Here is a 21760-nt window from a genome sequence, read left to right on the forward strand (position 1 = left end):
TGCTGCGGAAAGCAGCCTTTATCCACGTTATGTATATATTTACACAAAACTATCAAAAGCAAAGTTGGAAAAACAGCCGCTCTGCTACAACAGTCTAGAAAGATAAGGGCTGCTGCTTCATTATGGATAAATATTACATCTTTTCATTTTACATCACTTTGTAAAATCAACATTCAAGTATTTCTTACATTGCACAATTATCAGAATCCCATTATGACTGCTTTTGCCATTTTTCGAAGTTCATGTGTTAACCCTTTAAATGCTTGTTAGCCAAAGAGGCTGTAATTTTTTTTTTTAACATTAGATACAGTGAATGAAAGCAATTAAAGGGTTAATACGGTGTACCAAGTGAGCTGTCACTGTGAATAAACTGTGAACCATATAACTATGCCAACTCTCTTCTTTAATTTGGTAGGTAGGTTCTGCAATTTATTTTAATATATATATATATATATATATATATATATCATATATAAATACAAAATATTTAAATAAAGGCCTCCTTTCTGTACAAAAAGGGCAGGATATGCTTGCTACCCAAACAAGTGAAATGGTTTTGTGAGCTCAGACTGTCTTTAAGCCTGTATTTAAGGGTCTGATTTATTGAGCATTTTCCCCATAGATGCAGAATGAGAAAAAAGCCTTTGTTAATCAAGCTCTTAAGTCTTATCGTCATAAAAAGCATCACAACAGACTTACTTCCTTTAGTCCTTCTTAGTCTACACGTCACCTATTTTGGGAACAATTATATCTCATTTCTGAATTCACTGAATTCACAAATTGGAATACATAGTCTTTTGCAAGACTTTTCCTTTTTTTTTTTTCTTCTTGGCTAGTAAAATAAAAAAAAAAAAGCTGATGTCTTATTTTACTACCTCTTAGTCGTGATAGTGTTAATATCAGTGTCAATATCGTTTTCAACCACATTACTGTAAGTTTCCTTTTCAATACAGTCACTGACAGCTTTTAGGATAATACGAAGTCTTCTGTCCATGGCCTCCAGATGTGGAGGGTACAGAACAGGCGCTATTTTGTCTTTCAGTAAGGATTCCTCCATTAAGTGACTTAGTTTGTATTCCTCCTTAGCCAGTAACTGTAATCGCAGATAGGTAGACTTCCTTATTCTGTGAAAGAGGAAAGAGAATATATATATCAAGCACGTGCACACAAATACATGGAAAATGTATGTAGTGATGGCTTGTACCACTGGAACAAATTATGTTGGGTTTTTCTTAGCAGAACTGCATCAGAGTAAACAAAAAAAAGCAGGTCTAGTCAAGAAATTTAGGTCATTCTACTAACAAATCCTTTATATTGCAACGGTGCGCTTAATTGAGTTTTAATTAATGGAAGCCAGAAGGCATGGAGGAAAATAAAATTACATATATTTCAAACTTTAAAAGTTGCATTTAAACTTAATTAAAATAAGCAAAATCAGACTGGCTTGCAATATTTCATGAAAAGTTACATTATGGCTTGGATTCCTATTAAGATCACAGGACCAGACTTGACAGCATTCAAAGACTCTTATTATGCAGGTATAATACACCGCACTAATAATTAATTTAGTATGTTATTAGAGCCTGATTAAGCTAGTGATCTTTATTAAGCGGGAGTTTTACATACATGTTTCCCACGCACTGCATCTCAGGAAAATACTCATGACAGTTTTATAGATAACAGGATTTTGACAGCTGCATTAGATGTACTCATAACTAAAAGGAGTTCAGACGCAGTTTGTGGTTTCTCTAAGGAAACTTATTACTGCAAAATATTGTAAATAGTCATGCATGTAGCATTCCAAGAGAGCCCCTCAGCATTCTCGGTTAATCTTAGCGGGCTTCTTATCAAGTGAGTAGGGTTGGAGGAGCAATGTACTTTGATATCTTGCTGTATAATTAGCTATATTGTAACCCTTGGAAGGATGAAACAGTTCTGCTATTTCTGGAGATGTTCCCAATCTGGTAGATTATGAGAGAACAGCAGTATTCACTACCAGGTCACTTCGACTTCTTAAATTAAACAAGTCCAAGACAACATACACCGTGCGATACCACTACCAGAAGATGCCAATATCGAATGATAAAGAAGCTATAAAAATCATATGCCCTGAGATCAGTAACTGTGAGACACCTGGCTGATACCACCATTGATTGTACTGATGAGAGTGCAAAAACAGCAAGGTCCCAAAATACTGAACTGCACGACTTGTTACAGCAACTAACTGAACTAAGAGAGAGATTTTCATTCATTTAATATACCTTCTACTAATTTCCACCATTGTATCACTTTTTATTTTTAATAATTTTTTAATATATATTCTGCCCTTCAGGACACGTCAAAGAGACATTTCCCTAGCCCCAGAGAGGGCTTACAATTTAAGGGGGGGATTTATCAAGCCGCAATATTTTCTCTCAGGTGGGGTGAAATATCGCCGAGGGCGTTCCCATGATATTTTGCGCCTCCCCGAGGAAATACTGTGGCGTTTTCGCGGTAAGACTTTTATCGCAGGAAAAAAAACCCCCTGCGATAAAAATACTGTCGCAAAAATGCGTGATGGTGGCCTACTTCATCTGGGGGCTCCATCGTTTAAGGACCATGTGACCTGAAACTCCCCCCTTACAGACAGCCCAAGCCCTCCGAGGGGGGGGGGGGGAGTCAAGGAAAACCCTTGCCCACATGTAGCCGAGGCGGCACAAAAGGGAAAAGAATTACAGCGAGTGTCCCAGACTGATGCCCCGCCCCCTTCCCAAATCCCCCCACCATAGGGCTTCCCGATTCAGATTCCCCCAAACATCCTTTCGACGTCCCCACCCCTTCCATAAATCAAGTCCCTGATGTCTAATAAAGTCCTCCCCTAGCTCCGCCCCCTGTTCCCCTTTGTTTTAAAATACCCCTGGTATATGATAGAGGCAGTGGCCCTGCGGGCAGCATTTTGGAAAATGGCGTCAACCAGCCAGGGGCTAGGGAATGCTGCAAGCGCCACTGCCCCGCCAGGGATTCTTCTAGAGGTCATGATTTATGGAAGAGGGGGTTCCCTGGGTGGGGGGGAAGTTGGATGCTTGGTGGGGGGGGTGACCTGAACCGGGAGAGTTATGGCGTGGGGGTGCAAATTTTATTCTAAAGGGAGGCATTTTTTTTTTATCACTTTTGTGCTGCCTTGACAGGCGGTGAGGGGATAGGGGGGGGGGGGCTCGCTTGATCCCTGGAGGAGAGTTAATCACTTTGCTGGGGGGGAGGGGCACATATTTTTGTTCCTCATGGGCCCTTTAAATTTTGCTGTGATAGCACTGGGACCAGTGCTAGCATCTCGATGCTCCCATGGCAAAATATCTACACCTCTTAGATTCGCGATCAAGTAATAGGGCTGATTTTTTACTAAGTCAGTTGCGTTATTTTATTTATCTAGGATTTCCCATGCATTATCTACTTTGCATGAATTAGGAAATATTATGCATATAAAATCTCAATAGGGTGGAATTAAAACAAAAAAACCAAAACCACCGCGATATCAAGAATATCGCACAAAAAAAATGGTATTAAAATGTGCTATAGCCTTATTATGTGTAAGTGAATCCAGACGTAAGTTTGCACCTGAGCCAATAGAGGGCAGTGGCTTTCCCAAGGTCGCTAGCAGTGTCAAAGGGATTTGAGCCCTGGGATGCAGCTTGCTGTTCTAACCACTAGGCCACGCCTCCATTTCTATTTCTATAGAATATATTATTAAGGGGGCAATTTCCCCCTTAATAATGTGTGGTGTGCAAAGTACGTGGACTATTTCAGCCTGCGTACACTGCAGCAGTTCTCAAAGGGAAACAATCTGTGTTTTTTGTCCCTTTGAAAATCAGCAGGTGTGAAATTCGTGTGCTAAAAGCATCCGTGTACTTTGGACTTTCTATTTGTGGGGAGAGCAAACCAGCATGCAGACTTTTGGAAATCCCATGTCCCTGTTCCTCCCCTGACCTGAATATACCCGCAGGAACACTTCATTTTAATGTGGCTAAAAATGCCTGTTCTACGGAGCCCGCGTGTACTTTTAGCTCCATTTCAGGATGGCAATTTTCATTCGGGCCATTTTACTGTTGAAAACTGCCCTCTTTATAGTCTACCATTGTTATCTCTTTTCCTGTACATACCTGCAGCACTGATTTAAAGGCACCAAGATAGAGTGTTCATCATGAAAGTACTTCCCAAACCTTTTGGAAAAAGAAAAAACAGTTATGACATATTTCAGAATTGTTCTGTGAATTTTTTCTGCTATACGTTAAAACACATGAAAGCTGCTCTTCTTCTAAAACTAAGAGGGTTTTCATTTTATTATGTTCTGGTCTGAGTTCGGCCAATATTCTTCTATTCCTTGGCATCTCAAGGTCTTACATTTTTTCCCAGTTTAATGGTGCTGCGGAACACTGATCCCAGTAGTCTGTTTTGACCCCTGACCCTTTTGATCTGTGCGCCGTCCTATCCCTCTTCAATTACTAAATTGCATGGGATGATCAAAGGAGCTGTAAGGAATTCCACTGAGCATTCTCAGAAGGGCTACCACTGGCTGACTGGACTGCTGGCCAAGGCAACGGTCAATAAAAAATAACCTCAAAAGGAGAAAACCTCTCCCAGTCCTTACAGGATTGAAGTAATGGAACATTTAAGGAAATGTTACTGGTATGCAACCAATTACCATGTTTCACTTACAAACCAGATGGGATTGATTGGAGGCTTTTGCAGCAGCCTAAGCTGAGCAAAAGCAATTGCCTGGCCAAAAATATAAAAAGTGCTCCAATATAGTCCCTTCCCAAGAAACGAGTAACCACATCATCTGTTCAAACAGATCTAAAGTCTGACATCAAGGAAAATGTGCTAAGTCCACCATATGTTGAGAACATTTTTGCATGGACAGAACCTTTAAAGGTGAATTTTAAAAGCTCTACATGCACCAAAACTGGGACATAGGCAAGGGTCTCGGGCTGGCGCATGCCTCGCAGATTTTAAGAAGCACCCGGGTACTCGCAAAACTCAAAGTTAAAAAAAGGGCGGGGCGTGGTGGGCATGGTCTGGGTGGGGGCAAGGGCATTCTGGGAAGGTCACTTGAAATGTGCGTGCAAGAATTTTCCCCGCACAAGCGCGTGCCGGGGTCCCCTATCCTGTAACTTTACTTCTGCTATGGACGGCGTGTTAAGCTTTAAAATAAAAAAATCAGGGCTAGTCAGCAGGGTTTGAAGGGTCGGGGCTAAGAGGGTAAAAGGGAGGCTAGCTAGCTAGGGGACGTTAGGAAGTCCTGTCCTTTACTGGGGCGAACTAGGAACAGAGTGGGGGAACGGTCATCGGCGTCGGCACTCGTGGCTAGCAAAATCTCCCCAATTACTCAGTAGAAGCAGCATTTGTGCGCACACTCGCGTACCCATATAAAACTGCATGCACATGTACACACGTACAGCTGATTTTATAACCTATGCGCATATACACACGTATGGTATAAAATGGCTGCATCCATTCGCCCGTACATGTAACGCCCATGTTGCTGTTTAAAAGTTACCGACCCCATTAGGATCGTACAACATACTGCATGACTAATTTTGGGATAGGTTCTCATTGGCCCAGTGATATCACTGATCAGTATAATAACAGATGTGTTTACCCTCGTCCATTATCTAAGTGGATAATAAATGTTTCATTCCCAAACTTTTCGAACGTTTCATAATGATGCCGGTCCATGTTTCCTGCAGAATAGAAAACAGACCTCATTAGTACAATTTTTTTTTTTTTTTTTTTTAGGAGCAAGCCAGTAGATAAGTAAGAAACTACCAATTATAACAGTGGAAAGTGATTTCTATTTCCTCAATTACCCATCAAGCATGACAGTTAAAAGGGGTGTTAAAAAACAGCAAAATGTTCTGACTCATCTGAGTAGAATCAAATTTAACTCTTTGTGATGACTGAAGACGGTGCTACCCACGTACAGAAGAAAAGATTTGAAATCTGCAATTAGTTTGGACGTGTCAATAGACGTTGTAATTGTAAGTGATTACTATTAACTACACTGGATCCTTTTCAGGTAGCAATACCTTCTGTTGCACTAACAAAAATTATCCAAAAATGCCGTAGCTGATGCTGGTCTGTTTTAGAGTTTCGCAGATTGTATTTTTCTTGCAGATTGAATTTTATTATATATAGTATTTGCCTACTGCATTTGCTATTAATTGTAAACTGTTTCAATGGAATTTATTTTCTTTATTTATAAACATTTGATATTCTGCCTTTTTCAAATAGTGAACTCAAGACAGATTACCATTAAATTTAAATCAAACTCAAAGGTGCAGTAACAGTTAGGGATGTGCATTTAGTTGGTGCATTTGCTTCATTCAGTTTGCAGATCTCTTGTGAACGAAAAGTAAGCGCACAAAACCCGATGGTATGTGCACATGTAGGCGGCCACCTACATATAAGATGTAGGAGGGTTCCTGATAGGGAAGATAGACATTGCAAGGGATGGCCTTGGCAACTTAGCCAGAGAAGTTCCGACTTGGAGGGGTTTATTTTCAGTTTGTGTTTGCTAAACCATTGGGTTACTGCTGCAAGACCATCATTAAGATTAGCAATGGATAAGGTTTGGCTGGATACTATTCTGATGTAGTGTTCAATATTATCTGAGAATAGGTGTCATTCAATGTTGAATGACTGAATAAGGTCGAAGATTGGACAAATGTAAATGATTAGGGAGAGTACTAAGCCTTGTGGTGCTCCGCAGGTGAGATCCATAGCAGTGGAAAGTTTGTTGGCCCATGAGGCAGGCTATGCTCTGTTAGCTAGAAACGACTTAAATCATTTAAGGCAGTGCCTCCAATGCCAATATCCCCTGTGTGATAAATCAGAAGTTTGTGATCAACAGTGTTAAAGTACTTTATCATGTGAACTGTGGTGAAACCTTTTTCAGGCAAATGATTGTATACAAGCCTAAATGAATGAATGTCATGCATGAGCTTTCAAAAATATCTGCGGTCTAGAAAATTCATGTTACATCATCTTTGGCTAATTTTTATGTTGGTCTAGTATTCGCAAATAATCCCCTCTTCTCCAGGAACAATATGGCTATTAGAAATCTGTACTATTAAGATCTGTGGGAGGCACAGAGTGGTTAATTGTGAAAACGGTCTTTGGTGCATCTGTACACAATCTCCACTTGCTGGACATTTATAAACCTCCAGTAGGCAATCAAGGCCCTGTTTTCAAATCAGATTTTTGTCACGAAGTATTCTTTGGGAAGAGAATTCCAGATGTGTTCATTACCTTGAGTGTAAATACGAATCTACACATTCGTTACTGTCCCTATCATAATCTAATATTCTAAAAAAAAAAAAAAAAGGCAAACTGATTTCTGTTATCAGCATTTAAATGTTGAAAATATGAAAGTGCTACATGAAATGAACATCATAATTGTATTCATTGGAGAGGCCAGAACAGTCCAGCTTGTGTACTTTCTGTACCCTTAGCTTGTTATAATGTGCCCTTGAGTTATTATTTCCATTACAATTGTGTTTCTTTTAGTATCTACTGTACATAGTATATTTTAATATGTTACAGGGGAAAATTAGGGGTCTCCAGCTCCTAAATAACATCTACCAAGACATGATGCTAAAGTATTAACAGCCTTAGTACTTTAAAAGAAAAAAAAGTCTTTCTATATTAGGATTCATTGCTACAGGAAGGACAACACTGATAATTTGCTCTAAGAAAAACATCACATGTGGAATGCAACATTAGCAACTATGACTAACCTGGCCCTTACCCCCACCAGCCTTTTGAATGAAAACAAACTCAAAGTCAAGAAACATTCAGACACATTTGATTATTCAATGACCTACGAATTGTAACTGAGGTATCTAAGCCCTCCTTTCCCATGTGGAAGGAGAAAGACCTAGCTAAACAGTCTAAGGGCTTGCATTCTTCCAGATCCATGGACTCTGCTACAGGAAAGCAAAGCCTCCATCCTTTTAAGAAGTCAGGCCACATCTGGGGGTGACTGCACAGCCCACCAAGTTCAAAGCAAGGCTTCCGGTCAACAGCTGCAAGCCACGACTGCACCAGAGGGTCAAACTGGGTTAATTGCCAAATGGGTCTTGGTGACCGCCAAATGTCACGCTGTGCCTGAGAAGTCCTTGGTCAGCGCTTAGAGACCCCTCTTGTGAACCACTTAGGTCCTTCCCTCAACCTAATCCCCCTTAGGCTTGAGTATCCCACCACAGGGCTCTGCACATGGTGCTGATGAATAAATCCCGCTGAAGTCAAACAGGTGAACACCATCCAGCCTGTATAGATCTGAGTAATTAACAGACACCCAGCCATGTCTGATATGGCACACGTTGAGGTGGCAAGACAATATAACCACATGCCTGTTGAAATTGGCCACATCCAGTCTATGTAACTGTGACTGGCTCAATCGGCAACAAGGGACAATATCTGAGCAACAGATGTGGATCCCTGGTAGCCAGGTTATAAGGAAAATGATGCAGTTCCTGTTGGTATTTTGCAGCTACCAGCCTGATGAGCCATTGATGTTGCTGCTCCGAAGATGTAGCACCTGCACATCTAGGTAACCAGAAATTGGCCCCGGGGGGGGGGGGGGGGGATGAGCTGGGCCCAGGGCATGCTCCTCTTTCCAGTTCACCATACCTGGATGTTCCTGGCTGACATACTCTGGTGAGTGCTAAACTTGTGGCACTTGGCTAATCTCTCAACCCAGAAGAGTATTGAGTGTCTTACAATTTGTACCATCCATCACTGGTCCACATCTGGAAAAGCAGGGGGTTAGCCAAACACACTACTGAGTGTATCATCTGCCTGACTGATATAAGATACATCGGCAACTGAACACTACCTACCAATTTGCTGTTTGATACTGGCTGACAGTACTTAATATCATCCCAGTGGTGAATGAATTGTCTCGTAGAGATCACTCTACAGCCCTGTTGCTTCAAAGAATCACTGTGGTAAAGTCTTGGTGTAAGTTACCAGGTATATGCATACGGTTCCCTTCAGATACCCCTACAGCGGTTCACTACAACCATACTGTGATTCCAATCACTCATCAGCTTAGAAACCTTGGCATAATTTATGAATCAGATTTATCTTTCCAGTCTCACATTAATAGTGTTATAAGGTCGTGTTTCTATAAATTATGTCTTCTGTGAAGATTGAAACCATTCTTGCCTCCCACAGATTTTTGCACTGTATTACAATATCCCATATCAATCAAGGGAATGTAACTAATTTAATCTATTTTTTATACTGGATTGCCCAAAAATATAAGATATGCCATAATGGGTCAGACCAAGTGTTCATCAAGCCCAGTATCTGTTTCCAACAGTGGCTGATCCAAGACACAAGTACCTGGAAAGTACCCAAACATTAAATGGATCCCATGCTATAATGCCGGCAACAAGTAGTGGCTATTTCCTATTGATTAATAGCAGTTTATGGACTTCTCCTCCAGGAACTTATCCAAACCTTTTTTAAACCCAGCTACATTAGCTGCCTTAACCACAAGCTCTGGCAGTGAATTCCAGAGCTTAATTGTGCATTGAGTGAAAAAGAATTTTCTTTGATTTGTTTTAAATGTTCTACTTGCTAACTTCATGGAGTGCCCCCCCTAGTTCTTGTATTATCCGAAACAGTAAGTGACCGATTCACATTTACCTGTTCAAGTCCTTTAATGATTTTGTAGACTTCTATCATATCCCCCCTCAGCTGTCTCTTCTCCAAGAGGGGAGCCGTTCCATGTCCTTTATTATTTTGGTCACCCTTCTCTGTACTTTCTCCAGGGCAACTATATCTTTTATGAGATGCGGTGACCAGAGTTGCACACAGTAGTCAAGGTACAGTCTGACCGTTGAACAATACAGAGGCATTATGACATCCTCTGTTTTATTTGTGATTCCCTTCCTAATAATTTCTGTTTGCTTTTTGGCCACCACAGCACACTGAGCCGATTTCAATGTAATATCAGCTATGACGCCCAGATCTTTTTCCTGGGTGATAACTCCTAAAATGGAAACTAACGTGTGTAGTTACAGCATGGTTTATTTTTCCCTATATGCATCACCTTGCACTTGTCCACATTAAATTTCATCTGCCATTTGGATGCCCAATCTTATAGTCTTGCAAGATCCTCCTGCAATTTATCACAATCCGCTTGTGGTTTAACTACTCTGAATAATTTTGTGTCATCCACAAATTTGATCACCTCACTCGTCGTACCTCTTTCCAGATCATTTATAAATATATTTAAAAGCACCGGCCCAAGTACAGATCCCTGAGGCACTCCACTGTTTACCTTTTTCCTCTGTGAAAACAGACCGTCTTTTAAGCTGTTTGTAATCCACGAAAGGACAACGTCTCCTATCCCATGACTTTTTAGTTTTCTTAGAAGCCTCTCATGAGGGACTTTGTCAAAAGCCTTCTGAAAATCCAAATACACCACATCTACCGGTTCACCTTTATCCACATGTTTATTCACCCCTTCAAAAAAATGTAGATTTGTGAGCCAAGACTTGCTTGGCTCACAAATTATACAGAATACAGCTGCAAGAGCTCTCACTGGTGTCTGTCTCCATAATCATATAACTCCCACACTACAGTCTTTGCACTGGCTTCCCACTGACTGGTGTATAAAATATAAGATTACTACCATCTTGCATAAGGTGCTGAATAATTAATCTCCATTATGGATTTGTACCAGGTTGAAGATTTATTTACCCTCCCACTCTCTTCGCTCCTGTAGTCAGGGGTATTTGGAAACCTTCCAAATTAGTCTATCTCAATGAGACCCATGAGAGGACATTTTCGGTTTTAGTCCCCACATTGTGGAACTCGTTCCTGTCGAACTTTGTTCTGTTGAATGCCATAAGCAGTTTAAGAAGCATCTGAAAACCTATCTTTTTCAGCAGGCATTTGAATTAGCAGGTTAATTAGTGCTAGTGTAATCTCTGTCATGTCAATTGCTATCATGAAATGAGACAATGATGAATGAACATGCATTTGTGTAATTTTGTGTGTATTTTAATATGGATATTTTTATGTAACTTGCTGCAAACAGTGGAAAGAATGAATAATAGTTTTTTTTATTACTATTAAATTGAAATGTGCTCCAGGGGAAAAGATCTTGGTGGACCATAAAATAATGTCCTACCCTTGGGTCTCACCATTATGCAGTCATTCATGTTGCAGACAAGCAGGCAACTAATTCCAGCACAGCCATTGAGACCATCTTGCCCTGCGCCTCTTCGTTCCACCTTGGACCACAGGATGTAAAGGGATAGCCTGTTGCCAGAAAAGGTGACAGCAGAGGCTGGCAGACTAGACTCCTCACCAGGGTTACTCACTGCCATGACTAGTTTACTAACTCACTGGGCTGCAAAAACAAAGGCAAGGTAGTAGGCTATCTGGAAGAGGGATACCTCAAATGCTGATGCTGAGACTACCAGCAGAATCTACTACAGATGAAATAAGACCTCATGGTGACTGGTCTCTGGGCATCATGAGTACCTGGATGATGCAAGGGGATATATTCTTCTGGCCTCATTGCTTACCACAGGGAACCAAGGCCTTGGTCCTCTTAGTGAGTCTGCCCATGTCTGAGCATTACTGAAAAGCCTATTACTCAAAGCATGACTACCAGCCCACATCGGCAGACCACGGCCATGATGGGTGTCAATCCAACTGCTGCTTTACAGAGGCTTAGCAAACCCTGATGGCAGAAAAACCCCTGGTCATGCCCATTCTGGCAATACCCTCTTTGTCAATGAAATCTGAGACTGGGTTGGGTCAGACCTACATCTTGATTAAGGTGGCTACCATTCCTTTGGAGATACCTGACCATTTAGTGAATGGAATGCAATATACCACCATCTATTTGAGGACCAGACCCTTCTGCTTTTCCTTGCTAATGAGGAAACTCCGTATAAGGTTGTATCCCTGGAAGCAAGCTCTCCAAGTAACAGTGGTGATGGAACCATGCTACAGGTCTCATGCTGCCAGGCTCCTAAAGACCACAGGTGTGTCAAGAAGAGAAACCCTGCCTATCCATTCTTGGAACCAGCTTCCTGCACATACTCCACCTCCTTTGCTTCTGAGGTTGCCAGTATGTTGCTATGCTGTAGGGGATGCTCCTGAGGACTGCATTGTTCCTATATTTATAAAAGATAAGCTATATACAAATAAATACACACATACGCACGTCCACACATGATTCATTTCAAAATGTAGAAATCGCAAACTTTCACAATTTTTTAAACATTTCTTTTTTAAATCTTTGGAAAAGAGATCTTTTCCCAGGGAATTCCCCCCTCTCACTGACATTTTTTCCTTCCATGTCTTAACGGTCATTAATATGCTCTTCAGATAAGGATTTTTAAAAAATGTATTTTATATTAAACATGTTGAACAAAAGCATAGTAGGGGAGCTTTACGTGGAACAAGTTAATATCTTTTTGTGAAAAATGCAAGGGAGAAATGCACAGCAGTCACCCAAGAACATGTTTCAGGATAGGATTTGGTTTCTTCATTACAAAGGACACTCTAGACGAAGCCAAATGCAACAAACTGAAATGCCCTCTTTCAAAATGATGCATGCTTGCTCCATGTAGAGAGATAAGTGGCCTTCAATGCTTCAGATACCAAAATTTGGTCTTGCAATTGTAATGCTTCATGACGCTGACATTACCTCATATAGATTTTTGGCAGTGTAATTTCTTGGTAGAAGCCTTCTCAGAACAGTCCCCTATGGTCTTATGAATGAAATCATTTTCTATTTCTGATTTCCCAGCCATTTTGACACTTCAGCTTATGAAGCATGATCTTGGTCATCTGGAGATCATCTTCAGCAAAGAAAATAAACTTCTGTTGTGTTTCACCAGACTTGATTTGTATGCATTGGGCACGAGGCTCTTGTTATTAGCATCATCCTTTGACCAGTGGTAGCTTGAGCTCTTTCCACAGAGAGTACCAGGTCTGACTCGATCCTTCAGAAGGTCACTAAAGTCTTCCTCAGTGTGCACCAGAAAGGTGTTGGTGAAATTGAAACTGACATGACTATATAAAATGTATATGTAATGAATACAGAAGCTGGAAAGAATTGTATGGTACAGCATGTGCTACCCTCAACCCGCTCTCCAGCATGTCGAGATATTTCTGTTGCAATGCTAATTCAATCTTTGTTTCTCAAGTAAGTCTACAAATAGACCAATCAGCACCATTTACAAAATATATATATTTTTTTTTTGCAATTAGCAGTTGTATTTCGGGAATTGTACAAATTACACATTCCAAGTAACTTTTCAGGCCACAGATCTCTGTAACATAAACCCAGGAATTTAAACCAAATGCGAACATAATCCTAAAGAAATAGAAATGGTGTGAAAGAAAGGAATACAATCCCCTCAAGCTCCTTCCATAAACTTGGAGTTATTTTTAAGAGGAGGTTAGATGTAGTGACCCCTGTTAAACAAAGAGTAATGGAGTAGATAATCAAACTGCTAGCATTTCTGCAAACCCCGTGGATAGTTTTCATCCATGGGGGTTTGTCTAAATTAGTTTTGCTTTAATTACTATCCTGCAAAAAGTATTCACACACATTTTCCCCTTGCTTTTTCTGCAGATACTTTTTAAAGGCAAACTTGGGTAGTTCTGAATACCATCCCTGTAAAAGTGCATCCCTCAACCAAAAATCTGCACCTGGACACCTCTTGAAGATAGGCTGGAAAAGTATTCATGTTGCTGACATGTGCGGGTACCATAGGGTACTAGGCAATAATTAAAAAGCCCATTTATGTAGGCAAAAATAGCATTTTGTTCGTGGAAAGGGCTTTGATTACTGCCCTCAGTGTGAACAAGGAATAATTCAATAGGGAAAGAGGGTTAGGGTAGGGCAGGGTGGGAGTGAGGAGTAGAGAAGACATGCGCCCCTCTTCTATTAAACTCATTAAAGTTTGCCAGTCACATCCTAGGATGCCCAAATTTGCATGTTTGTGTTTAACTTTAATTGCTACAAATGTGAAAATCAAACTCCATAAAGGAAGATCCAACACTATTGCTCTGATGTGGTCTGCACATATTTGTATATTTTATTGAGTGAATGCTTCCGTGTCACTAAACAGCATTCTAAACCGTTCACCCACCCGTGAACAAAGAGAACGTGATGACAGGAGGCAAGCAGACTATAAAATGGTTCAAGTTTCTATCAGAAATAAATTGCAGTGATGGTGTGTGTGTGTGTGTGTGTGTGTGTGTGTGTGTGTATGTGTGGCTTGGGCGTGGCCTCTGGCAGCTGAAAGGGAGGAAAGGCTTTGGAAGAGAACTGGATGCAGAAGACATCAGACACGCCCATGGGCCACTTCGATATCAAATGGGTCCCCGGTGGCAGCACTGACATAAGCTCAGGCACCCTCCGGCCAGTTTGGCTGGTGCCACTGGGAAGTGGCTGGAGCTGGTGCAGGTGATGTAAGATGGTAAGGGCTGCACTGGCATTGGGGGCACCAAAAGCGAGGGAGGAGAGCTTGTCCCGGTGTCTCATTATCCCTGGGCTGCGCGCCAGTACCGGAGGATCAGGATCAGGATCTGGACTGGAAAGTCCAGCTATTAAAGTTGTAGAGAAGGGGGAGACAAGGATACAGATGGACACTTCCATGAGTCTGTGCGGGAAGGAGGAGGAAAGAGGATGAGGCACTGGGCCTGGCCCTCTCTTTTTAATCCTCCAGGCCCCCAACCCGTACTTTCTTTGTGCTTGCACACAAAGGGGCTGATGAAAGTCATGCTGAAGGAACTGGAAGTGCTGCAGTTAGCCACACGACTGTACCAGATCCCCCCTCCTTGACTGACCCTCCCCACAAGGCTGCTGAGTGCGGCGTTAACTTGCCAGATGCAAGGATACTTATAATACACACGGTGTCCATGCACACAGCGTGACGCCACACTTCCTTTTAAACAGATGTTCTGAGAAGTTGAATTCTCAGTAGGTTGAGTCTTATTCTGGATGATCCAATCCATCCATCGAGAAGAGGGAATCTGTGCTATAATTTGCTTTCTTTCATGAAAAGGATAAGCTCCTCAACTTCAATGCTATTGCGACACAGTGAGTCTGAAGGACAACGCGTAGGGCATCCTTGGGAGAGGCGGGTGAATCGGAGTGATTGCCTTGGGCCTTGTGCTTTGGAGGATCCCATGTGACCGTGGTAGCTCTGCCCTGACACTTCTTTTTCTAGGGCACCGGCGGCCAAGAGTTCGGGCAGTCTGTGCAGCGACTTATCTCCTTTCCAGCTCTTTAACCTCTGAAGTGGGGACCCTTCAAGCCTTGGGTGGGGCACCTTCTCTGGCAGACTCACCTCATTAGGGTCGGCCTTGAGAACAAAATGATTGACTCTGTGCCCTTCTCAATGCACACACACAACATTGTACACTGCAGGGCTGCAGTGACTTCCGTATTTCTTGGCTCATACAGCTATTAACTTGGCCTCTGCCTTAACAATAATCGCCATAGCAACTGTCACATCACATTGTGCTTAACGTGCACCACCTCTCAACACCTTTTAAACGATGCATTCACAAGGCACCCCCAACTCATTTTTCGACTCTTTCTTCTGTTTGCTACAGCAGGAAGGCACATTGCTTCTGATTTACAAACATTTTCTCCATAGGCATAAAACAAGAACATAACAGTAACAGATCATGCTATTGATTGATAGTGGATTTTTTTTCTTATACCTTCTTTTAACACTTTCTTTTCCATGTGATAAAGATGCATGCAAACACAATCAAAGAGTAAAGAAGCAAAGCAGGTCACTTGCAAATTTGTTTGCATATTTTCTGGCAGTGTGGGAATACCAGAAGGCAGACTGCCATGAGTGGAAGTCACTGATCTCTTATAGCTTCTGTTTTACTCCCTTTAATGAGATGCGCCACAGAATCCTATGCAGCTCCCAGCTTCAAAATGCCAAGTAACCTGCGATTCTGCCGTATCAGAGTACAATGCGTGGTGAGAAGAGGGTCAGGAAATTACGGAGTCCAATATACAAGACAAATACGAACTCTAGTTTAAGAAGTGGGTGCTTTTTTTTTTTTTTTTAAATTCTGTTTTTAATAAAAACCCACTGTTTATTTTTCTCACTCCAGCTGGAAGCATGCTAGTCATCCTTTCTGCTTGATTTCTGAGCAGCACATTCAAATTGGAGCAGAGGCTTGGTAACGAAATGGGGAGCCTGCCCAGAGCTGAGCGGATATTGCCAGCAACCGTCTTTCTGCCAGATTCTCAGTCAGGTTGTGCTGTCACTTTTTTTTTTCTTTTAAACTTTTATTGCTTTATGATTATTTCAAATTTACAATTAATCTATAAGTTATGATATTTTATTATAATTTCTTGTATTTTCGTTATCTTAATCTTTTTACTTATGCTGCATCTTTTAACTTTCTGTGAATTGTGTAAACCGTCGAGATTGAATATCAGAATGACGGCATATAAAAGTTTTTAAATAAATAAAATAAAAAATAAATAAAATGACAGGGAAATATATTTTGCTTTGAGTTGTTACCCATCTGAAATGGCAAAAAAACCCCCCCAAAAAGCCCAACAAAATGTTTTGTTAGATTTCTGTTGTTTTACTATGCGCTAAATGACTTTAGTGTGGGGTAAAACAAAGCAGAATGCGCTAAAATGACAGAAATGAGAACAAAATAAATAGACTGAAAAGCAAAACAAATGTCGTTTCCTTGCACAATCCTAATTCCCAGCAGTTTTAAAGGGATTCTGTTAAATGGGCTTTGTCCCTGCAAACGACATGGCCTTCCGCAAATTTGACCAAACGTGGAATGTGGGACTTCCGCTTTAAGAAACAGCTGTAGAACCGGCCTGGAGGCTCAGTCGCCAGTGCTGTGCGCCCTCATACAGAGGGGACCTGGGTTTGATTCCTGGGCCAGGACTCTCCGCCTCTAGGAGGAAGGAGTCCTGCTCTTCAAAAGCAAAAAACCCAATGGCCACGCCCAGGGTCCATGTTGTTTGGGTTTCCTGAGGGTTCTGTGATTTGGGAATCCCGGCTGCCATGGTTGGGCTGAGGGGGGGGGGGGGGGAAGAGATATAAAAATAGGAGAAAAAACACTAAGCATCCTGGTGCTGCAGCTCAATTGATGCCAATTCTTATTGTGCTGGAAGCTCGAAAGGAAAAAGAGAAATGGCTAAACTAAAACACAAAATACAGCAGCAGCAGTGTGTCATACGGCTATTGAGTTTTATGGTCACCAGTTGTTTCAAGACCATGTAATAAAATAAATGCTTTGTGCATTTACTACAGGGTACAAACTCTGGCACTTGGTGAAACTTCAGCAAGCTGTAATTCACTCAAGGTGCAAGCCAACTAGCCTAATTTGCAAGACCAACATCAATGTTATTTGCTTTGAAAGTAAAATTATTAGACATTAGCAGCTTCGTTTTTATGCTGTGCAGTTTCAAAAATTCAGTTCAGTTCAGTAGCTCTATTGATCTTGGAGAAAAACTGCATGGCTAGCCCAGTTCTGCACCAGAAGGAGAATGGCACCCAGAGCAAGTTAAAACAAGCACATTAGCACGCACAAATAAACTGCTAAAAGATGACAGGTGACTGTGCAAAAGGATAGCGTCGCCAAAACTAAGAGTTCAAATTGATTTACGACCTTTACAGTACACATCTGGCATCCTAACCACAAAAAAAATGCATGGCACAATAATTTCTCATGCTAGCTACAATTCGATGAAAAAATGTTGTGGTATATGAACTTTCAAAAACACAGAGGTCCATTTCTCAGATGTCATGTACTCTGGAAGTTTATGTATGTCATCATCTTTGCATAATTCTTATGCTACTTGTGGGTTGTGAAATTATTGAATCTCTACAAGATGTTAGTCTGGAGAAACCTTTCAGGAACATATGCCCCATGCCATCTGAAGACGGGACACTTGGTTACAATTATGAACTGCAGCTAGCTTGACAAACTGTTCAACTATATACTGTACATCACTTCTTTTGCTTTTGTGTATAAGATACAACATGGGCACTGTACAGTAGCTCATATTTAAAAATAAAGGAAACCTACCCATTATGAAGTCAAAAATGGTCATATCCATAACATCTAGAAGTCTGGTTCCACTATCATAGGGTGGTGTCTGCTTAACCTCTTCACAATAATCTAGATCAACTTCCCATCTGAAAGTACAACAGTTCTGATTTAAATGTGGAACTGCCAAAGCCTTAGGTTTTCAGAAGCTTTAGATGCAATTATAAATAATCTTTAATTTCAGTTTGAGGGATCAAACCATTCTATTGGTTATCAGCACTTACTGTGTGATACAATAAATAGGAAAAACATAACACATTTACACAATAGAACAGTAAACCCTAACTATATATCTATATAACAATATCATATCAGAAAATCATCTAAATACATATAAATTAAATATATATATAAATCATTAAATAATGCAATAACAAAGTAAATCAGCATAAATATTACAACAAAAATAAATCAATACATCAAAATAATATCCAAAAGGTTTTTAAACAGCCCACATAGGTTAAAGTCTGCAGGTACTTTTTACCTACAGACTTTAGTCAGAATTTTCAAAGCTGATTTATGTGCATAAAATTTGCAGGCGCGCAGAGCACACACACACACACAAAGTCACATCTGCTTAAGTGATCCTGCCCCAAATCCATCCTCCCCTCCCCCCCCCCCCAAAACAACCTATATAGTATGCACAAAATCGCATTCTACGTGTACTTTTATGTGTATACTCACTTGAGTTTTATGTGCCTTTAAAAGCAACCCCGCCAAATCTCCAAACCCTCACCCAGCCCATACAAGCGTGGCTACTTGTGCTTACAGTGTAAACATTTTCATGAGACAGAAATCTTTATCAGGGGATGTGGGGAAGATATAATTCAGTCTAACCTGACCCACAAAGAGGCGCTTGTGGACTGAGTCTACATCTAAGAAGGGTAGAGGTTTCAGTATAGGAGGCAGGCCATCTTGGTGAAATACATAATAAAATGCAGATTCACTGTAGAGGTGCCAGAACTTGGGCTTGAAGCAATCTGTATTCTACCCTGTTTAAAAGTTGCATCTTTTTTTCTGGTAAAAAAAAACTTGCCAGGATATTAAACTTGCCAAACTGTAGACATTCTCTATTGGCACTGGTGAACCATAGATTACAAGAAGCGATCAAATATTAACCAGTGATTGAGGCAGAAAGAATGACATATACAACTTGGGCCAAAGTTAATGGCATAACCTTGTTATCTGGATTTTGCAATTTATCTTTCATTATAGCATATCTGCCTTGTTTTGCAGCTTCCTTTTTTTATAACAATCAGTCACTTTATTACAGATACTGAAAATTAATTGGATTGGGCTACTGTATTGCACATAGCTTTAATTTTGCTGAGCCAGGCAATAGGAAGCATGATCAGATTTTCTTTACATTGCAGAGATATATTTTATCTTAATGACAGCGACCACTGTGGATGCGATCTCAATAGGATCGCATCCTCATTTAGCAAGCTATACATCCTGTCTAATTGATGTATTGATATTTGCCAGCATTGCTGAGTTTATATTTTATGAAATTCCTGCTTGAATATTACTGCTGTGTAAGCAAACTATGCATTTAAAAGGAACCAAACTACTACATAAATATACAGCATAGCACTTCACAAATGGTCAGCTGTACTAGATCTGCGTTATAAGGGTTTGGAACTGGGTCACCCTCCAAAAGGTGAAGAAAAATAATTGTGCCCTCCCAAAGAGTATCGCATTGCAAAAATAGCGTTCACTGCCTGTGCATTGTAACATGGCTGGTTTCATACTGGGTTTAGAGGAATCACAGACAGGTCTGAATGTGGTTATTTAAAACGTAGCATTCTAGACCGGCGTATTTAGTTCCAAATTTGGCTTTTGCTCCTTGGGCTGGAGATGCTGTAGAGGCAGCATTACTGGCCCTAAGAAAGGAAGAAATCCCACTCACTGCTCAGAATTGACAGCTGCTAGCTGTTTCATGGGTACATTTGTATTGGCTTTCAGTGGGAATCATGGTCTGGGCCCTACAGTCAAAGAGGATTTTTGCTGTTACGGTAGGGATACATGAAAGGGGAAGAAGGGAATAAAACTGGAGAAAGACCTCCAGATATCTATAAAAAAAAAAAAAAGGCTCATGATACTAGAGTCAACTTTTGGGGAGGTTCCAAATGAGGTGGAAGGAAGGCTGTCAGATTTAACTCCATCCGACATGAACACAACTTCTTAATGTAGATATTTTGTTTTACTTACAAAATAGGTTTAAGTTAAATGCTTGACTCACTCTGCTTTCTTGCGTTTATGATAGGAGCGTCTCCATGGGTTTCTCCAGGTCTTTCTTTTCGCTAAGGACAGGTCAGGGAGGAAGGCTGCAAGGGAGCCTTCTATTTGGTCTGGCTTTCCACACAGTGCATGCTCCGTTGAACAATAATAGGAGCACTCGCCGTAGAAACAGATGTTGTTCGCTGTAAGAAAAGGAAGGACACTTACTGCAGCCAAACATACATAGTAAAGATTAGGATTAAGCAAAAATACTTGCCAAGGAGAGGTGACTGTGCTGAAAGATCTGGCCTCAGATGGGTTATATCTAACAGTTGCAAGCTGACATGCTATGGCAGTGGTAGGCAAACTATCACATACATTACATCATTTCCATTCAGAAGGGACATCCATGGGCTAGAAATAATGTCACCACTGTACACCTCTCAGGCCTCCATTGCAACTCTGGTGGGGGGGAGGGGGGGGAAAGAGAGGGGAAAGCCCCCACTCCCCGCTTGCTTAGACCACCTGGAACCTCACTGACCACCCCCTACCTGGACCGGTCTCCCAGTGCAGCCCATGGGCTGTAAAGTTTGCCCATCTCTGTGCAACAGGAAGCTGAAAACTGAGTAAAGCACTGTAATGCAACAACCCCCTAAAGTAATTCCCAATAGGCAACACAGTTAGAGGATTATTATTATAAACTCAATTTTTGTTTTCCTTTGAGAACTTTTGTCAAGTTACCCAAAAAGAAGCAATTGACACAAACATTCCAAATCTAATCAATGGAAGACAGCATTTTTAGAAGTTAACACTTAAGGATGGGCATTCAGGAGAAATGAAACAGGAAATTAGATGAAATGCTCTACTTCGTTTCATTTCATTATCAAAACAAAATGATTGAAAATCCGACACAATTTTGTTGATGTTCACATTTCGTTTTGAAAACAAAATTGATTCATCGGCCCTAGGCCCAGGCCCAAAGCTGGGGCCTCGCCTATGGAATAGGCTGAGACCCAATGCAAGGGCCTCTGCCCGGACCCAGGCCTGACACAGTGATCCGACCTGGAGACCATGTCCTGACAACTGGACCTTGGCCCAGAGTCAAGCCCAGGCCTCAGAACTCAGGCTTGGGAGCTCCTCTTCTTCGGCACTTGGAGGCCAAATGATGCCGTCCGCTGGGGTCGCGCAGAGTTAACTAACTCCGATGCATTCACCACAGTGGACGGTGCCATTTTGAGGGTGCGACCCCAGTGGGTGGTGAAATTTGGCTTTGAAGCACTGAAGAAAGAAGACGACGAAAAAGATGAGCTCTGAGACCTGGGCTCCAAGGCCTAGGCCCGACACGACCTCTGGGAAGAGTTGCAGCATCAGGCTTGGGTCCAGGCTGACGTCCCGGTGTTGGGACTCAGCC

General features: G+C 41.3%; 1 protein-coding gene across 1 annotated transcript in view; it reads right to left on the minus strand.

Annotated features, from left to right (window-relative positions):
* Positions 1 to 221: 221 nt before the first annotated feature.
* Positions 222 to 21760, minus strand: part of FAM20C (FAM20C golgi associated secretory pathway kinase) — a 120508-nt gene continuing 98969 nt past the window's right edge. Inside the window, exons 6-10 of the mRNA XM_029576514.1 lie at positions 20372 to 20552; positions 18109 to 18218; positions 5636 to 5717; positions 4137 to 4196; positions 222 to 1124 (exon numbers count right to left, since the gene is read on the minus strand). Coding sequence (XP_029432374.1) covers positions 872 to 1124; positions 4137 to 4196; positions 5636 to 5717; positions 18109 to 18218; positions 20372 to 20552 — 686 coding nt within the window. The 3' untranslated portion in view covers positions 222 to 871. The remainder of the gene's footprint in view (positions 1125 to 4136; positions 4197 to 5635; positions 5718 to 18108; positions 18219 to 20371; positions 20553 to 21760) is intronic.

Source organism: Rhinatrema bivittatum, chromosome 14 (assembly GCF_901001135.1).
Source record: "Rhinatrema bivittatum chromosome 14, aRhiBiv1.1, whole genome shotgun sequence".
NCBI lineage: Eukaryota > Metazoa > Chordata > Amphibia > Gymnophiona > Rhinatrematidae > Rhinatrema > Rhinatrema bivittatum.